The 18294-nt window shown below is 46.8% G+C and overlaps 1 protein-coding gene across 8 annotated transcripts in view; it reads left to right on the top strand.

Moving 5' to 3' along the window:
- The window catches only part of GRIP2 (glutamate receptor interacting protein 2), a 175567-nt gene extending 157973 nt beyond the window's left edge, over positions 1–17594 (top strand). For 6 of the 8 annotated variants that reach the window (XM_075574626.1, XM_075574627.1, XM_075574628.1 and 3 more), the window contains 12 exons: positions 2258–2403; positions 4224–4304; positions 5784–5850; positions 6488–6633; positions 7918–8062; positions 9183–9322; positions 10281–10460; positions 10574–10727; positions 11962–12082; positions 13142–13345; positions 14244–14390; positions 14880–17594. In XM_075574626.1, coding sequence (XP_075430741.1) covers positions 2258–2403; positions 4224–4304; positions 5784–5850; positions 6488–6633; positions 7918–8062; positions 9183–9322; positions 10281–10460; positions 10574–10727; positions 11962–12082; positions 13142–13345; positions 14244–14390; positions 14880–15056 — 1708 coding nt within the window. In that variant the 3' untranslated portion in view covers positions 15057–17594. Of the gene's footprint in view, positions 1–2257; positions 2404–4223; positions 4305–5783; positions 5851–6487; positions 6634–7917; positions 8063–9182; positions 9323–10280; positions 10461–10573; positions 10728–11543; positions 11913–11961; positions 12083–13141; positions 13346–14243; positions 14391–14879 lie in introns of those variants that run through there. The other 2 variants (XM_075574631.1, XM_075574632.1) reach the window with 2 other exon arrangements.
- The last annotated feature ends 700 nt before the right edge of the window (positions 17595–18294 follow it).

The raw sequence follows: 18294 nt of genomic DNA, 5'->3' as shown, positions 1-18294 counted from the left end.
TGAGGGCTATGGTTGAGTATGCATGTCCTACCGCCGTTCTGTAGAGAAAGACTGTGTACTGCACAGGGGGATAACAAAGTACCAAGTCGTGTAATTACTGCAGTGTGTTAAATACAGGCACCTGTATAGATAGGAGCTAATGGTTTTGCTCCTAACTGTAACAATGTAGTTGGTTTTGTTTTTTTACAAGTTGCCTTTTACTACATACAGTTCCTTGTTTTTACAGCGTGCCCTCCTCCTCGTACTCGCTGTACCGGAACATTAAAGTAGGGAGCACCAGCGCTGACACGGGTTCCATCCTGTAGTAAGTCCCATGAGGAATAATGTCGAGGATGAGAAGGCAGCAGTTCACTCCAGAAGTAAAAGAAAAAGATTGCTGAGTTTGCCTGACATCCAACGTGTTCCGGTCCCGGCTGCGACTAAAAACGCGTTGGGTTACGTGAACTCCATAAATCCTTTTTCCTTTACTTCCGGAGTGCCCGCCGACCTTCTTATCCTTGTTCCCATGAGAAATATCAACAGCTTATAACATTTCCTATTTGTTTCTTATTAAGTGTTTGATTTTATCCAATCCTGATCGGTGGACTCGCTGCAGCCACTAATGAGGGCAAAGTGTGGCGTGAAGAATGCTTTTGCTGTCCTGTTTCTACAGGGAGTAGAGAAGAAGGTTCTAACTAAAAGGCCGGTCCTGCTCCCTGGCAGCTAAAGAGTTAATGATGGCGGGGGGTTATTAATGATGGCGGGGGGTTATTAATGATGGCGGGGGGTGAGGGAAGTGTGTTTATCACAATGACATTCTGTGCAGTGAGCGTGTAATGAGCAGTCACTTTCCTTCCAGGGGAGAACATCTCTGTCCCTGCTGCTGCGGCAGGCTTCGGTCACCAAACTATTAATACTGCAGCTTTTAATTAGCAGCTGCATCGACGCACGGTTTTAATTTGATGTCCGTAGCGGTTTCTGTCCTGTTAGTGCTGGATCGCAGCAGCAAGCAGCCAGTGTCCGATCGAAGAGCTTCTGGAAAACATCAGTCATTTGTTTGCTCGATCGTCCTGTGTAATGGGGTCGGACAGGCGCCCCGGGCTGGACAGTCTGCATCCCACTGCAGGGTGACCCTCACGCTCCACTCTCAGCTGATTCTACCTTCAGTCATGGGACAGTCACACTTAACCTTTTTTTTTTTTTTTTTTCCCTCACCTTTCGCCCCCCCCCCCCTTCCCCTCCCCCCTCCCCTCCCCCCCCTCCCCAGTGTCCCCCCACCCGTGTATCCCTGTCTGCCCCTCCTCCCCACACCCCATTCAAAGGGGTTGTCTCCAAACTCAGTTTTTCCAGCATTTTCATTGACCTATTGTACATTCCCTGCCGCCCCCCCCCCCCCCCGCCCTGTCTTCCCCTTTTTTTTCTAACACCATTTATACCTATGTTTTCACTTTCTCTCCCTCACTCTTTTCCCCTCAGTCTTACTGTTATTCTTGTTTGTTTTCTCTCTCTTTCTCTGTCGGCCTCCCTGCAGTACAGATGTTCTGCTAGGGCCTTGTACATTGCAGTGATTGCATCTCTCTTTAGCATGCTGTCGAGTTTTGTGTGTGTGTGTGTGTGTGTGTGTGTGTGTCACACGCTGCACAGCCCTAAATAAGCCAGTTATCTGCTGGTTATTTGTACATTGTCCTATAGCAGAAATGCCGTCCTGTTCTCTCTCGAGTTTTAGTTTGAGATTGAATAAAGAAGGATGGGGGGCCGTGTTGATCCTCTTCCACGTAGTAACAAAGGAGGGAGAGGGAGTAGGGGGTACAATACCTTTTATTGGACCGACAAGTAGCTGATATGTTACAATCTTGTTGAGTTGAATTCTGTCAATTCTGTCATCAGTATGCTCTTTGTAGAATGAAACTGATGGGAAAACAACTTCTGACCCAAATCAACAGGATTACAAATGCCAATCGGGGGTATTTTGCAAAATATCAACATTCACCTGAGACCGAGCCCCGAATCACCACGGTTTGCCTAATATGACCCAGAGAGACGTAAAAATCTGCTTGGGTTGAGCCTCATGACATCCTAAACATGGGAAACCGAAGCCAAGGGTCAGAATGGAGCCCGAGGCTTCTCAGCAGCTGGGGTGGTCTTTTATCTGCAAACTGTTTTTATTTCTGTGACTTTGATCCTGAATAGATCCTGTTCATGCCACATATCTTCACGTGGGATGGCGTGGGTGGTGCCTGTCAGGTGACCCCCTTCTTTCCCATCCTCCTGTGTGCAGGTGTGGGCTCCTACAGGTCGGGGACAGACTGCTCTCAATCAACGGGATTCTCACGGAAGACGGGACGTTGGAAGAAGCCAACCAGCTCCTGCGCGACGCGGCTCTCTCCAATAAAGTGGTGCTAGAGATTGAGTATGATGTGGCAGGTGAGTAGCGAGTGTCCGAGCGGCACTCCCGCTCCCACGGCAGGTCACAGCGTCCCATCCCTACCATCCTGACCATTGGCCATTCAGGCATCCATGTGGTTTATATAGGAGTGACCGGGATCCCACACAACAGGATCAGCACTGCATCACATTTTTAGTACAGGCGGTCCTCGGTTATCCGACACAATGCGTTACTCAAAATGGCGTTGGATAGCGAAACACGTTTTCCCATAGGAACACTGTTTAACACTAAAATACACAAAATATTTTATGCAGGCAACAAGATATGCAGCACTCACATAAATTATATAGTATATATACTGTATTATATATATCTATCTATATATATATAGATAGAGCGTATATACATAATATTATACTATATAATATATTATTTATTATGATATATATATATATATATATATATATATCAACAAAAGATGTGGCGCCAGAATAATACTCTATTGCTACGTGTAAAAATAAACTGTAGTGCTAATATCTTATATATGAAAAGTGTGTAAGATTCCTAAATGTGTTTAAAAAGCAAGATATACATGTGTGATAAAACTGTTAAATACTAAGCATAATAAACAAATATACTTAAAACAACACCATAGAAAAATACATTAATGTGGGTGAAAAAATAAAAATAAAAAATGTGCAAAAAGTGCTAAAAAAGTGAAAAGATGATGAAAAAATTTAAAAATAAGTGTAAAGTTATAATATAAAATCCAACCAGTCCTTCAATGATCAGTCCAAAAGGAGGTATAAGGTGTGTGCACGGGATCTTCTGCTGCTCTCACAAGGGATAAACCACCTCCACGGATATCTACAAACAGAAAAAGAGAGAGCGCACGCCCCATAGCATAATACTGCGTAATTTATTATAAAATTGGGGAAGGGGATGGAAGGGGGGGGGGGGGGGGGAATCGCACTCACAAGATAAAAAGTTTTAAAATGCAGTTTGTGAATTAATTCACCACCATCCGGTACTGCTGGACGAAGTTACTTCCCGATAGCTGGTCAGGATCACCGCCAACCGGATAAGGACGCCGTTATACCGTCTGTATGCTGTTCAAATTCAGCTCTCCACTCCGAATGGCCGCTGTAATCTTCCCGCGCTTGGTATGGCCTCATGCGCGTGCGCAGCGTCTTCGTGAAGTAATCGCGCTTCTCAGTGTCCCTGACGCGTTTCGTCACCAATCGGCGACTTTCTCAAAGCTCTTTGTAAATAATATATAGTATAATATTATGTATATACGCTCTTACGACGCTTTGCAACGTTGTGTGTGTGTACATACATACATACATACATACACAACGTTGCAAAGCATTGCACAGCGTTGGATAAGCCATTAGTTGTAAAGCGAAGCGTTGTAAAACGAGGACTGCCTGTATACTCGTAAAGACTGCATCTGCATGCAAATGAATGCGCCAGGGTGAGTGCCTCACTGCATATTGTAGAAGGGCCGTGATCTATGAACTAGCGGGTGCAATTTGTTCCTGATACAGGATTTCAGACTGACCATAGCATTGGATATAGTTTCTCTGCCTCTAAAACTCGTGTTTTTTCTCCAGTCTTTCTGGGTGGGGGCGGGGGGGGGGAGGAGGAGGAGGAGGAGGAGATCTCGCCCTCTACTTGATTTAAAAAAAAAAAATCTCCTTGTTTAATTCTGTTTTAGTAGCTATTCCCGGTGCCAGAGTGAACGAGCCCATGATACTTTTGCTAGACACAAGTATAAAACTGTCCATAGATGTAGCATGTGCTGCGACATACAACCCGGTGCCCTATTAATTCACCCTCTCTTGGTTCCTTCAAGAGTCTGTGGTTCCGAGCAGTGGCACGTTCCACGTTAAACTGCCAAAGAAGAGAGGCGTGGAGTTGGGCATCACCATTAGCTGTGAGTACCATCCCGAGCCGTGTGTGTGTGTGTGTGTGTGTGTGTGTGTCACACTTGGAACTTCACTCAAAAGGTGGTTTATTTATTAGGTGATTGATGTTTCGATCCCCGTTGAGACATTTATCAAGGATTTTCAGGAATGCCTTACCTGTTGACGTGAGATAAAAATGTTTACCTATGTATCAAACATTGTGTGTGCATGCGCACACAAATAATGTTTTGGTCCACTATGGTACCATTTATCAGGCAATATATCGCACATGCCATCTCAATAAGTAGTTATCCTATCTAGAAAGAGATTGGCTTGGTTATATATAGCTGTAACCTATTTTTAAAACAATATTGACTGGGCCTAAAAGAGTAAAAAAATAAAGCAAATGTTTCATTGGTCTTAAGTCGACCCTAGTGTAACATCTCCTTAACCTCCGATCTCTTCCTAATGGATTTGGTAAATCTGCAGTGCTGCTCTTGGCTTAAAAGTTTTTTTTGGGGGGGGGGGGGGGGGAGAGAAGGGGTGAGCTGTGAGTCTGGGGACACATTCCCAATACCGGTCATAATGTATCCAATTATAGAAGCCGGCACAGGTTCCGTGCTTCCCTTCCCCTCGTTTATCATCTCCCAAACTGATGTCCCAGCGGAGATGACGCCGGATTAATTGGCCGTTTATTATCTGTGCAAACGGCCACATCGATCTCCTTTTCTATTTCTCCGGTGTCACTTCCCTGTCCCTGTGGAAGGATACGCTCTGTGACTCGTTATTCATCATCTCTTGCTTCCCACGGCTTGTCCTGGGACACTGTGTCTGGAATACCAATGTGCCAACTGTCTGTGTGCCCTGTATAGTCTTCCAGTGACCTGGCATCCATGTGTCAACCAACATGACGACTTCTAACACAAAGGCAGTGGGCACAGCTAGAGTTGCCAGGTGTCCGGTATTGAACTGGACTGTCCTGTATTTGGATACTCTGTCCAGTAAAAAATGAGCGGTACTGTAATACTGGACATGTATGTGTCCGGTATTTTCCTCCCTGGACATAGTGACCTGACGCACCTTTCACCATTGAGTCCAGTATTTTTGGAGAAGCCACCTGGCAACCCTAGGCACAGCATGTTGTGTGAGAGGGGGGCATCTGCCCCATGCCTACTATATACAGGGCACCGGAGGTTCTTAAAGTTGCCCGTTCAAACATCATGGCCATCCACCCAATGTGACTGTGCAAGGGATGTAGACGTGTAAGGGGCGTCGTATATGGCCTATAATACTTGTTTGGTTCCTAAAGAGAACTAATTCAATCCTATACTCTAGTTGGTGTTTTTTCACCAAACCCCAGTTTTGGGAAGTGTGCGAGTGCGTGTAACGTGTATACTACGTGTAATGGTGGCGGGTATACGCCATGGTTCTAGCGGAGACTTTAATCTGATGACAAAGTAGCGTGAAGGTGAAGTCGGCAGTTTATTTTGTTTTTTGTTTTCTCCCAGCCGCCAGCAGAAAACCAGGGGAGCCCCTAATTATATCTGACATCAAGAAGGGCAGCGTGGCACACAGGTGGGAAACCTCCCTTACGTAGTCTTCTTTCACCATGTATCTCCTTTTACGATGCGGTGAATTAACCATCCGAAACACACTGGACATTTCAATCCCAAACCGCGTTGGTGATGCTTCCAGTAACCAGATAGTACCTGGGTTAGAGTTGTTTTTTTTATTATATATATATATATATATATATATATATATATATATATATATATATATATATATATATATATATATATATATATATATATATATATATATATATATATATATATATATATATATATATATATATATATATATATATATATGCGATTCAGATTTTCATACTTCGTGATGGTTATTTTTGTTTTCACCAATATTTCTTTTTACCGAGTCGTTTTTAGACCGCCTTCCCGTGTTTTTGTCTCATGCTCTCTGCCCACTGTAATACTGTTGCACTGGAGTTTACTCCAGTCCTCAAGGGCCACCAACAGGTCAGGTTAAGGATATGCCTGCTTCAGCACAGGTGACTCGATCAATGACTGAGCCACCTATGCTGAAGCAGGGATATCCTTAAACCCTGACCTGCTGGTGGCCCTTGAGGACTGCAGTTGCCACCCATGATCTATATTGTGTATGTATCACTCGTCACTTTTTGTCTCTGCAGAACTGGTACCCTGGAGCCCGGAGATAAGCTGTTGGCCATCGATAACATCAGGCTGGACAACTGCTCCATGGAGGACGCTGTGCAGATCCTGCGGCAGTGTGAGGAGCTGGTCAAACTGAAGATCCGAAAGGATGAGGATAACTCCGGTATAAGATCTTTTCCTCCGATCCCGGGTCACTGAATCTCTCCGGTTCAGCCCGGTGCTGTGGTTTTTGCCTTTACACATTTCAGTGTCCCACACGTACTCTTTAAGAACTAATAGCTGGAGAATTAGCACTTTTTTGTCTTTATGTGGATCCATTATCGTAAGAATTTTAGGTAAAATTAGGGTTCTAGTTATCGCCCCCGCTGAGCATTACCCGTGATGCACGTTACACACATCACTGGATATCAGACAAATCTACGTAATATAAATCTGCCCTGTGTGATTGCAGCATATCTCAGCAGAGCCCAAACTAGCACGGTGTGTGTGTTGTGAATCCCCCAGCATGCTGTTTCTTGATATGCTGTTGCGTTTCTGGGGCAAATTTGTAAATGCCATAATTTCTAAAGTGCACAAGACATTAAAAATGTTACAGCAGGTAAAGTGACAAACCCTTCACCGTACAGTGTACAGCAAACAGAAATACCACTAGTGGTGCGTTTGCGTGTCTCAGACACGTCTGCAACACTGCCTTTCCCCTATTATCACTGCAGCCAGGGATTCTGGGTAATGACATGCAAATGAGCACAGTGTCACTCTTAACTTCTTGTCCATTTTAACATGAGACCTTATAAGCATCTGCCTGCCGCATTGCATAGCTTTTCAGCACAGCCTGGGCTACAGAAGTGCATAAAGTGACTGTGTTAAGCACCGTACAAGAGGAATTGTTACATGGATGGGCTTTCCTTGGTATTTCTAATCACACACTACATAGAACCCTTCTGCTATTAACAGTATTCACTGCACAAAAAAAAAATCCAGTGTAAGTACCCCCATTGAGGGTGAATTCTGCACGGTGGGCTATATTAATTGGGCTATTGGTGAAAGAAATCCGAAATTGTGCCAGTTTCTCTCTGACACCGTCTCCCCACCACCTCCCCCCCCACTCCCACTCCCACTCCCCCCTCCTCCCACTCCCCCCCCCCTCCCACTCCCCCCCCCCTCCCACTCCCCCTCCCACTCCCCTCTGTGACTCCATGGTCTTCATTTTCTTGACCAGTTTTTGTATCTCCCAGTGACGGTCACTCGGTACATCCCTTGTAAGCCTCTTTTGGGTGGGGGCCCAATTTTGGGAGACACTGTTAAAACTGAAGAGGTTTTAAGCTTCAGTCTTTAACACCGAAATCTGCACCTGTCGGGGTTTGCAGTGTCTAAATTAATTTGTGAGGTTTCTCACCCCCTTCAGCTGAACGTTTTTATAGGGCGTGTCCCTGCTGCTGTTTTTCAGACGAGCAGGAAACCACGGGCGCTATAATCTATACAGTGGAGCTGAAGAGGTACGGAGGTCCCCTGGGAATCACCATTTCTGGGACGGAGGAGCCGTTCGATCCCATCGTAATCTCCGGCCTCACAAAGAGGGGTCTGGCCGAAAGGTGAGGGACATGTATGGGACATTCTGGGGTACAGCTCTGGTGGGAGAGGCCCTTCACCGCACTGCTGCCCGTGACTGCTTTCATTAACCCCTTCAGTATGGTACAGACCATCACCGGCTTGAAAGCATCAAATATAGTCTACATTACTAATGTATTTTCTATATTTACTGCAATAATCTTATGTTCTGTGACCGCTTTCTCGTGTAAAAAATAAATAAATGATTTTATCCAGTAAATTGCACCAACCTACAAAACCCCCTTGCAAACATGTAGCGCTTTATATGCAAATGTGACCGGTGCGTTGTGACAGCAGGTAACGTGCTGTATTACACACACATTTGTATTTGATGCTCTGTATATGCGCTGGGTGGGGTGACGAAATGATGCTCTTGTATCGGTGTTCGGTGTGAAGCAGTAGGGACATCTAGAGGCCTGCGTAGTATATGCATGTTTATAACTGAACGTTTATATTTATAGATCTATATACTGTGTCAACGGATTATTATTATTTTTTTTGTCTGTTACATTCTATTTTTAATTCTGAGTTATTACAATTTCTGTAAGCAAGTCGGCCACTGGGTGTTGTATCTGTCACGTGACATCATAATGCACATAGCCTGGTGGCAGATAAGGAGAGTCGGATAGCTATAATGTTTACCCAGAAAGCAGACAGTCAGTTGGCACGTGAGGGGAAAGTAAGAATGCCAGCGAAGGACGGAGGCAGAAATAATTGGGGATATCATAAGGTATTACGGAATATGGGGGTGGGGGGAAAGAAGAGAGTAGGGGGGATGAGGTTGGGTTTTTAGGATTCCCGAGCAACACCAGGTACTTTTCGGCTAGTCTTGCTAGATAGTCTGTTCCCCTAAAACTGGTCTCCAGGTTCAGGATGGGAGCTTGCACTGTACATACCTGTGCTTGGCACAGTAGAGTCACATTGTTTGATAGGTGATATATCTATGCTGATCTCAGATTAAGTTCACTGCCAGAAGATCCTGAAGCACTGTATAGCAATATATAAATGTGTATGTATTGCAGTGTGCTCTCAGATTTCAGGGGTTGAGCACATTGACCTGGGGCGTCTCCGAGCAGCACACATTGCCACCTCCCTTTCTCCCAGGACTGGAGCCATTCATATCGGGGATCGGATCCTGGCCATTAATAGCACGAGTCTGAAGGGGAAGCCCCTGAGTGAAGCCATTCACCTGCTGCAGATGGCAGGGGAGACGGTCACACTCAAGATCAAGAAGCAGGCTGAGCGTGAGTGGAAGTGCGGACCACGGGGGGGGGATTATTTATACAGCCGATACCCTCCATAATGTGTGCGCCCCCTCATACTGTGTGCGCTCCCCCTATACTGTGTGCGCTCCCCCCCCCCCATACTGTGTGCGCTCCCCCTCATATTGTGTGCGCTCCCCCCCCCCCCCCCCATACACATTACTGGGGCAAACACTGGGACGCTGCTGTCTCCTAACAAAACAAAAACGGGACACAGCCCAATGTCTGCATCAAAAAACCTTTGTGAAATAACATTCACAATGTCTGACGTGGCCGCGCCCTTCAGGGATTGGAAGCGCCTTCCTCCGCCAGGGTATGTGCAAATACTTCATTGGGAGTATTGACTCCTCTTTATACATATAGTGTAGGGCGGCTAATAATATGGGCAGACCAGTCTCCATGGCTACGAGGCGATCTCTGTATGTCCCAATCCCAAAAACATGCACTCGCTCATACTCGCACTCGCTCATACTCGCACTCGCTCATACTCGCACTCGCTCATACTCGCACTCGCTCATACTCGCACTCGCTCATACTCGCACTCGCTCATACTCGCACTCGCTCATACTCGCACTCGCTCATACTCGCACTCGCTCATACTCGCACTCGCTCATACTCGCACTCGCTCATACTCGCACTCGCTCATACTCGCACTCGCTCATACTCGCACTCTCTCATACTCGCACTCTCTCATACTCGCACTCTCTCATACTCGCACTCTCTCATACTCGCACTCTCTCATACTCGCACTCTCTCATACTCGCACTCTCTCATACTCGCACTCTCTCATACTCGCACTCTCTCATACTCGCACTCTCTCATACTCGCACTCTCTCATACTCGCACTCTCTCATACTCGCACTCTCTCATACTCGCACTCTCTCATACTCGCGTCCCCTTCCTCACTGTAACAATGATATTCTCTGGCTTTTTACTCCAGGTTTGTATTCCCAGAAGTTGTCGGACAACATGAATGAAGGGAGTGACCCCGAGGATGACCTGACAGACTCTCAGAAGACCTGCAAACTCTCCGAGATTTACTCCACCACCATCCCCAGCGTGGACAGCGCCCTGGAGTCCTGGGATGGATCCGGCATCGACGCTGGATACGGGAGTCAGGGTGAGGCTGCTGGGAAATTCTCTGGACCGAGCAAATGTTCGGAGTGTCAGAGAGGCTGTTACATGGCTGAATGTGGGATTCCCCGGTTGACCCCTGGCTTTGCCACTCCCAAGGTACCTATATGCCTCAGGCTGTGGGCATCTCGCTGCATCCTCACGAGTGGAGAACAAGCCGTCAGCAGAGCGGCACCCCTCCTGCGGAGCACAGAAAGAGTTACCCCTTCCTGGATGGAAGCTACAGCGAGGAGGACTGGGAAAAGCCAGCTAGGTAAGCAGCGTCACCATCTAACAATACATCAATACTATGTGTGAGAGAGGAGGATGTAACCCTCCGATACGTCAGAGAAGCGGGCAGCTCTGCGTTTTGATGAAAATAGTGTGTGCTCGTATGTTTGGGGGGCTGTATGTATGCATGTTTGCGGGGGAGGGTTGTCTCCATATTTGGGGGTGTATATGAATTGTATGCATGTTTGGGTGGGGGGGAAGGGAAGCATGTTCGGGTGGGGTGTATCTATGTTTGGGGTGCATGTGTGTGGGGGGTCCTGCATGTTTGGGGTGTATATGAATTGTATGCATGTTTGGGCGGGGTGTATGTATGTTTGGGTGTATGTATGCATGTTTGGGTGGGGTGTATGTATGTTTGGGTGTATGTATGCATGTTGGGGGTGGAGGGGGGGGTGAATATATACAAACTGATTTTGTGTGAACTGAAAATATAAATCACTCTCTAATTTATTTGAAATCCAGTAAATATTTCCAAGTGCGCCTCCTAGTGGCAGAGCCGCGCGAGGCTCGCGTTACTCTTTCTGGGGTTGTGCCAGTTTGTAAACCTAACACCAAGCAGTAAGGCACCATAACATCACCCTGAATAATGTGTTCTGGGAGCATACATATAGCATGATTAATTCTCCCCTCCAGTTTTAGATGCTTGGTTATGTGTGCAACTCTCATACACCACGATATACTTCTATGATTGTGTCATTCCCCCCCCCCACCCCCCACAGATACCCAAGACATTTCTTTTTCTACCATTTTCTCACCACGTCTGTTCTCCTTTCTGTGTTTTTTTTCTTTCTCTCCCCAGGTGTTCTGGGTCTCGGCTCTGAGCTGTTTCCCCCTTCTCCCCACCCCCCATCATCCCTCTTCTGTACTAACAGCCTGTGGGGCCTCCTGGTTTTTCCCACATTTCAACCTTCTTTCACGACCCCCCCCCCCCATCCCCTTTTTTTCCACTCTGTTTTCACCAGCACGTCCTCCCAAATGCACATCTTACCCTCCTCCTCCTCCATTACTTCACCAACTTACACCCCTCTTCCCTCCTCCCTCATCCCTCCTTGAAGAACCTGAATGAATTAATGAATGCATGGACATGTCATGGTACAGGGGGTCTTAGCCGAGCCTTGGTGACTTGTGCTTTTTGTATAAGAAGACCTGCTGAGCGTTTTTTTTGAGCCGCAGAAGATGCTGCCGCTCCGGAAGACTCACCATGTTTGGTTCAACAGATATCCCAGCCAGCCAAACGGCCTGGAGACTGACCACGACGATAGTTTTTGGCGTGTTTTTGGAGAGGCATTGGAAGACCTGGAAACCTGTGGCCAGTCTGAGCTTTTGAGGGAGATAGAGGTAAATGTGTTGGAAGCTGGAGTAATTGTTTGGAGGATACTGACGCATCAAAGCAGAAACAAAGTATTTTGGCTGGGGGTGCTCTATGTACAAAACCAGTAACATACATTACATAATGTAAAAATTTATAAACCCAGGGAGGGCTGCAGCACCCCCTCCCCCCCCCCACCCCTAGTTCACGCCCCCATGCAGCCAAGCCATGACTTCAGCTGTGGGCAGATGATATACGTGTTCTCTGCTGCTGGGTTTTCTGCAGAGCTGGGCAAATCTGGTGACATTTGCTTCACAGCTCAAACCTTTCAAAAAGTTCTTAACATTCTCTAAAAGTTCCCTCGAAGTTCTAAAAATGGATCTGGAACCTGCCTGGGCAAATCTCTCCAACAAATCTATATTCGCACAACATCCAGACCCAGAAATAGAGCTCTCTCCTGCAAAAAAAACCCCCAAACTATTTCAGGTTCTGGAATGGCGTTGGTCTTTTACGAGAACTGCTTGCAAACTTTGAAAAATGCAAATTTTCTTTTGGCAAGAAAAGGGTGAAAAAGTTTGCTCATCTCTAGTTATAAAATCTAGGTCTACATTCAAAAGTAAATATATATTCTAATGATTTGGACCATAGAAAAAGAATTGGTTTGAGTTGTATGTAGGGTTGCCAGATGTCCGGTACTAAACCAGACTTTCCTGTGTCACTTTTTCCAGTAAACGAGGTAATACTGGGCATGCATGTGTATACTGGAATTACCTCTCTGTACATGGTGACCTGACCGGCTTGGTCAACCGTGGGATTTCCCTGATGGTGGAGAGGGCAGGGCTGCTGGGCAGCTTCCTCCATCCTGATTGGCTGCTGCTGGGTAATGCAGCCAATCAGGTGGAGGTGTCAGAAGCTTGTGGGTGGGACCAAGTAGAGGAGAAAATGGCAAGGAGAAGGGTACATGCATGCCTTGAGCGCATTGCAACTTTCACCATTGTCCAGTATATTTGGAAAAGCCACCTGGCAACCCTAGTTGTGTGCGTGGGTCTGGGGTTGGTCAGGGCAGCTCATGTCTTTGTTCCTCACAGGCGTCCATCATGACTGGCAGCGTGCAGAGTTTGGGTCTGGATGGAAGCAAACTCCTCCTAGACACCTCCTGCCAAAGTGGCCGCAGCCCACACAGGAGGGCAAGTCTCCATCGGTGCAGCCCCAAGAAGGAGAACAAGCTTCGCCTGGACATGAAGACCCTCAAGGATGAAGTGCAAAGCCCCACCCCTGCAGAGCTGCACAAGGTGTGAGCGGAGACCAGGGCTCCGTATCCCTGCAGACTCTCCCATACAGTGTGCAGACCGGAGCGTTCTCATGACTCAACCTCTCTACTGCCAGAGCGTCTGGTAACATGGTGCTCGGACTGTGCTTCTCCGTCAGGAAATGGGTTAAAGTCCAAATTGTACCAGGATGGTTCTCATTGAGCAAATCTCTGGAAATGGAATGTTTTGGGGGGAGGGGCAGAACCCCGCTTGGATTATGTTCTCAAGGGAGAAATTATACAGTTTTTAATTTCCGAACAAATCTGTGTGTAATATATATTTAAATGGCTACTTGTGTGGCGGAAGTCCATTGGCCTGAAGTTTTTTTAAATATTTTTATTCTTATTACTATTAACATAGGATTGAAGCAGGGGGTCTCTGGAGCTGAGACCCATACATTTTGGCTCCAGGCATCCCCTGCTTCTCGTTATACTGGCGCCTCCGTAGGGGGTGCCTGTATTGTGGCACAGATTACAGGTCACGTGGGTCAATAGGAAGCCACACTGGATGACATCCTATTGGCCCGCTGGGCGCGGAGCTTTGAAACACCGCCATTACGTAATCCCTGCTAGTCGCGTGGCTGCCAGCGCCCCATACGGAGTGTTAAGTATGTCCGGAAGCAGGGCGGTGGGGGTCTGGCTTGGTTTGCTTCTTTAAGGATCAACTACAAACTCCTTGCATGAATTCTGAAGTTATTGGGAATAGGGCTGGAATAATATCAGGCGGCTCTTTGATTTTTATACCACCCTTTTGATTTATTTAAAGCTGTATGAACACACTGTGCAATGTAAATTACTTCACACCCCCCCCCCCCCACACACACACGACCCCCAGATCCGTCACGTACGACTGTAACGGTCTCTAACGTTGTGCCCCGTAGATAACGGTAATGAAGGACTTTGGAAGCGATGACTTTGGGTTCAGCGTCTCGGACGGGCTCCTGGAGAAAGGGGTTTTCGTGAACATGATCCGACCCGGCGGGCCGGCCGACAGAGGCGGACTCCAGTCGTACGACCGGATCCTGCAGGTAAGGATGCGACGCGCTGCCTGTCCTTTCCCGCTCACGTCCCGCTCACCCACCTGTTCTGTTGGATTACGAGTTTTTTTTTAAAATATCTGCTGCAGTTTGTTTTGCAGCTGGGAGACTTAAAAATGGACTCCCTGATGTGTATTTCTATATATATTTCTGCCTATATAGCACCCACCGTGTTCTGTTTTCTACGGAGATTTAAAGTTAAAAAAAAATGGAGATAGGTGCATTAATATAAGTGAGCATAGAGAAAGAAGGTTCTCTGTCCCCAAAAGCTTACAATCCAAGTGTGGGTGTAATTTTTGAGAAGCATTGTGTAACACAGCTGTGGTCACTACAATTGTGTGCACTTTTTGTATTTTAGGGCACAAGTTTGCATGACTGTTGGAGGGAGCAGCCACAGGGCGAGATCGGGAATAAGCGTGAAACTGTTTGATTGCAAGAAAACAAAACAAGACCTAAAACCTCTTCTCTTCTTTCCGGCAGGTGAACCATGTGCGCACCAGGGACTTTGACTGCTGCTTGGCCGTGCCGCTTCTCTCGGACGCTGGGGACAGGCTGGACCTGCTCATCAGTCGCAGCCCGCTGACGCTGAGCGCGGAGGAGCCGTTCAAATGCCCTGTGGGCACTGATCCCAAGATGATGAGCACAAAGACCTTATGATGAATCCTAACAATATCCCTCCTAAATACCCTGGGATCTGGATGTGTAACCCCTTCAGTGCTGGAGGGCCCTGTAACCTATGGCTTGGCCTTTCCAGTGTTGCACCAGTTAAGCTAATTAATTTTTTTTTTTAACTTTCATTTTTATATTTTTAATGTATTTTAAGCACTTAAATCCCACCACCTCTTTACCCCTCCCCTCTTCAGCTACTGGAATCGACCCTCTTTCAAGACCGTGCATTGCTTCTTCCAGCACTGAAGGAGTTAACCAACCCACAACGTGTAAATGGTTTGATGGATGCTCGTCCCCCTACTCATTCATGGTGCTATTCCTTTTTTTATTAGTATTTGTAGATGTTATCCCCTTCACCCCCATAAACGTAACCCCTCACCTTCACTTTTACCAAGAGAGAACTCCACCGATGCAACCATTTCACAGTCCTATGGTTTCTGTGACACCGCCAATGATTAGTTATGTCACACAGAAGTTTTCAATCCTTTTCACTACACTTCTTCGCCCTATTGTATCGTCTCAACACTGATGCACTTTATCACTAGCTCACGTCTTGTATTCAGCTTCTCTTTGTTGGCGCTCTCTCTGCGCACTTACTATACACAGATTTCACCTCTCCAGCATCACAGCTGAATCCTGACTCCATGGCACTTGATAGGACACAGATTCTATTCCTGATACTTCATGTTAATCACTTGTTCACGGTCACAAGTCACAAAAACACTTTTTTCAAAAGAAATACGCACAATGATCCTATCCCTCCGACACCAGGATAAATCCTTAATGCCTTGAGTGGTACCCACCTCCCTCCCCCTTACATTGTATCACGTTCACTAGATGCACCAATCCCAGCCTGAGGATGACACCAGTTATTACTGCACATCAATCACTATTATCTGATGGATTTAGATCTAATGCTTCCATCTGTAACATTTACACGAGTTTATTTCCCATGTGGTGGTTTTCTTCTTCCCCCTTTAGCTGGATGTATTCAGAATTTCCTACGGCAAAATCTTGTTTGTCCCCAAAGAGTGCCTGCTGATTTTAGGGTAACTGTACTTCCTTACAATCTGTGCCCTGGCTCCTTGTCCTGTCCCAGGTCCTGCAGTTATGGCAGGGGTGGGCAAACTTTTTTTTTTTCTTGTCTGTGCCGCCCCTGCCCTCCCCCCTGCTTGTGCCCCCCTTACCTTTTCTCTGGTGTCATTTGACACCACGTTGTCATGTCGCCAGAAGGCCCCGGAGACTAAGTAAAAGGGAGTTACAGAGCCTTGCGCACTCCCCCGGCATTTAATTTAAATTTGGGGGGGGGGGAGGGGAGAAGGGCCTCTATAAGCACCGCACACCCCTGAGTTAAGGGACAGAGAGGCCATCTGAAACTGTGATGGATAATCCGGAACATTCTGTGCCGGATCGCACACAACCACAAAGCAAAAAAAAAACAAACCTACCTGTGATCCCTTCTCTCTGCGCTGCTTATCACCAGGACAGGTTTTACTAGCCCTGCTTTAGTAGCGCTCTCTCACCATGGTGGGATCCTCATGCCCTGGCTTCTCGTGACCAGGGGTCTCGCCGCACGGCCAGTGCCCATCAGGGTGGAAGAATCCTGCCATTCCATTCATGTGCCGCCCGTGTGGCTGTCTCCGCCTTCCCCTGTGTGTTTTTTATTTAATTGATGGGGTCGCCCCGTCCCATTTTATTTATTTATTTTTAACCGCAGTGTTGCTGTTCTTACTGTATCAGTCTTTCGGGCCAGTGCATTGCGTTGTAGGCAGCTATACGGATCAAACTGTTGTGGCAGAAACGCTGCTGTGTACAACAAACTCGCTGCGGCAGCGATACAACCCACTCCTAGTATTGTGCCGCCTGTATACAAGGTGCATTCTTACACTGTCTCCGTGTGCAGTTTCTTGTGCCATAACTGCATTGGCTAAAACTGGGGTGTTCAAATCCAGTCCCCAAGGCCCCCCATCCCCCCCCCCCCAATCCCTCCCAACAAGTCTGTTTATAAGGATATCCCTGCTTCAGCACAGGTGGTGCAGTTGAAGACTAAGCCACTGATTGAGCCACCTGTGCTGAAGCAGGGATATCTGTAAAATCTGACCTGTTTTGGGGTGCTTGAGGACTGGAGTTGAGAACCCCTGGGCTAAAAAGTACCTAAGGGATATTTTTATATGCAATATTTTGTGGGAACAATCTCCTCCGTTTGGGTTTCTAATGATGAATTTTAACTGAAGGCTTTAATAACCACTCCTTGTATCCCTTCCTATGCATTTTCAATGATATTCTTGTTACCCTCGTTATTAAATGTGTATTTTTATCCTATGATATTACAGCCGGTTAACTTGTATAGTATTTTTATACAGATCTCCTTTTCTTATGTATCCAGGAAAGCACAATATTTAAAGGTACAGGATCTCGAGAACTTTATTTTAGTCCTGTTTTGGACACGTTTGTAAATATTTTTCTGTATTTAAAATGAGGGTGTTAAGACGAGCTGGATTTTTATTAATAAAACATTGAATTTCACTCGTGTTTGGGTTATTTGTTTTTTAATAAGTCGCTGACCTCTCCCGTGAGTTTCTCCGAAAAATACTCTAGATTTAATTAACACGCACAACCCCTGCCAGCTCAGAACCCAAACCCACCACACTATATCTATATATTTCAAAAGGGCCGCTACTGGAATTGTGACCTCATGTATACAAGACAAAAAGCCCCAACTCTGCATCCAGGATGAGAAATTATAGCGTTAAATATTCGGCTCTCAAAGTTAGGGTAATGTGGCCAAATTCTTTGGCCGGAGTATTTTTAAGTGTCTAACCCAGCGGTGCGCAAACTGTGGGGCGCGACCCCCAGGGGGGGCGCGACACTGCCGACGGGGGGCGCGGGGTTTACAGAGGCCCCGCGCGCTTCCCGAAGGCACTTAAATTAAGTGCCGGGGGAGCTGCAGGGCCTCTGTAAACCTAACTTACCGTGGCTCCGGCTGCTTCCTCCCTGTGTCGCCATGGCAACGCGACATCAAAATGACGCTGCGAGGTCATGTGACGTCACGTTGCTATGGCAACGTGACGTCATTACGCCGGAGCGCGGGTAAGTTGGGGTTGGGAGGGGGGCGCGGGAGTGAGGGGACAGCCGGCAGGGGGGCGCAGGGAAAAAACTTTGCGCTCCCCTGGTCTAACCACACCACGGTATAACCTTTTTACTGGTCCTAATACTGTCTGCAAAT

Source organism: Ascaphus truei, chromosome 17, assembly GCF_040206685.1.
Source record: "Ascaphus truei isolate aAscTru1 chromosome 17, aAscTru1.hap1, whole genome shotgun sequence".
Lineage (NCBI taxonomy): Eukaryota > Metazoa > Chordata > Amphibia > Anura > Ascaphidae > Ascaphus > Ascaphus truei.
The sequence above is the reverse complement of the archived record's forward strand: the minus strand, read 5'-3'. Positions and strand labels throughout refer to the sequence as shown.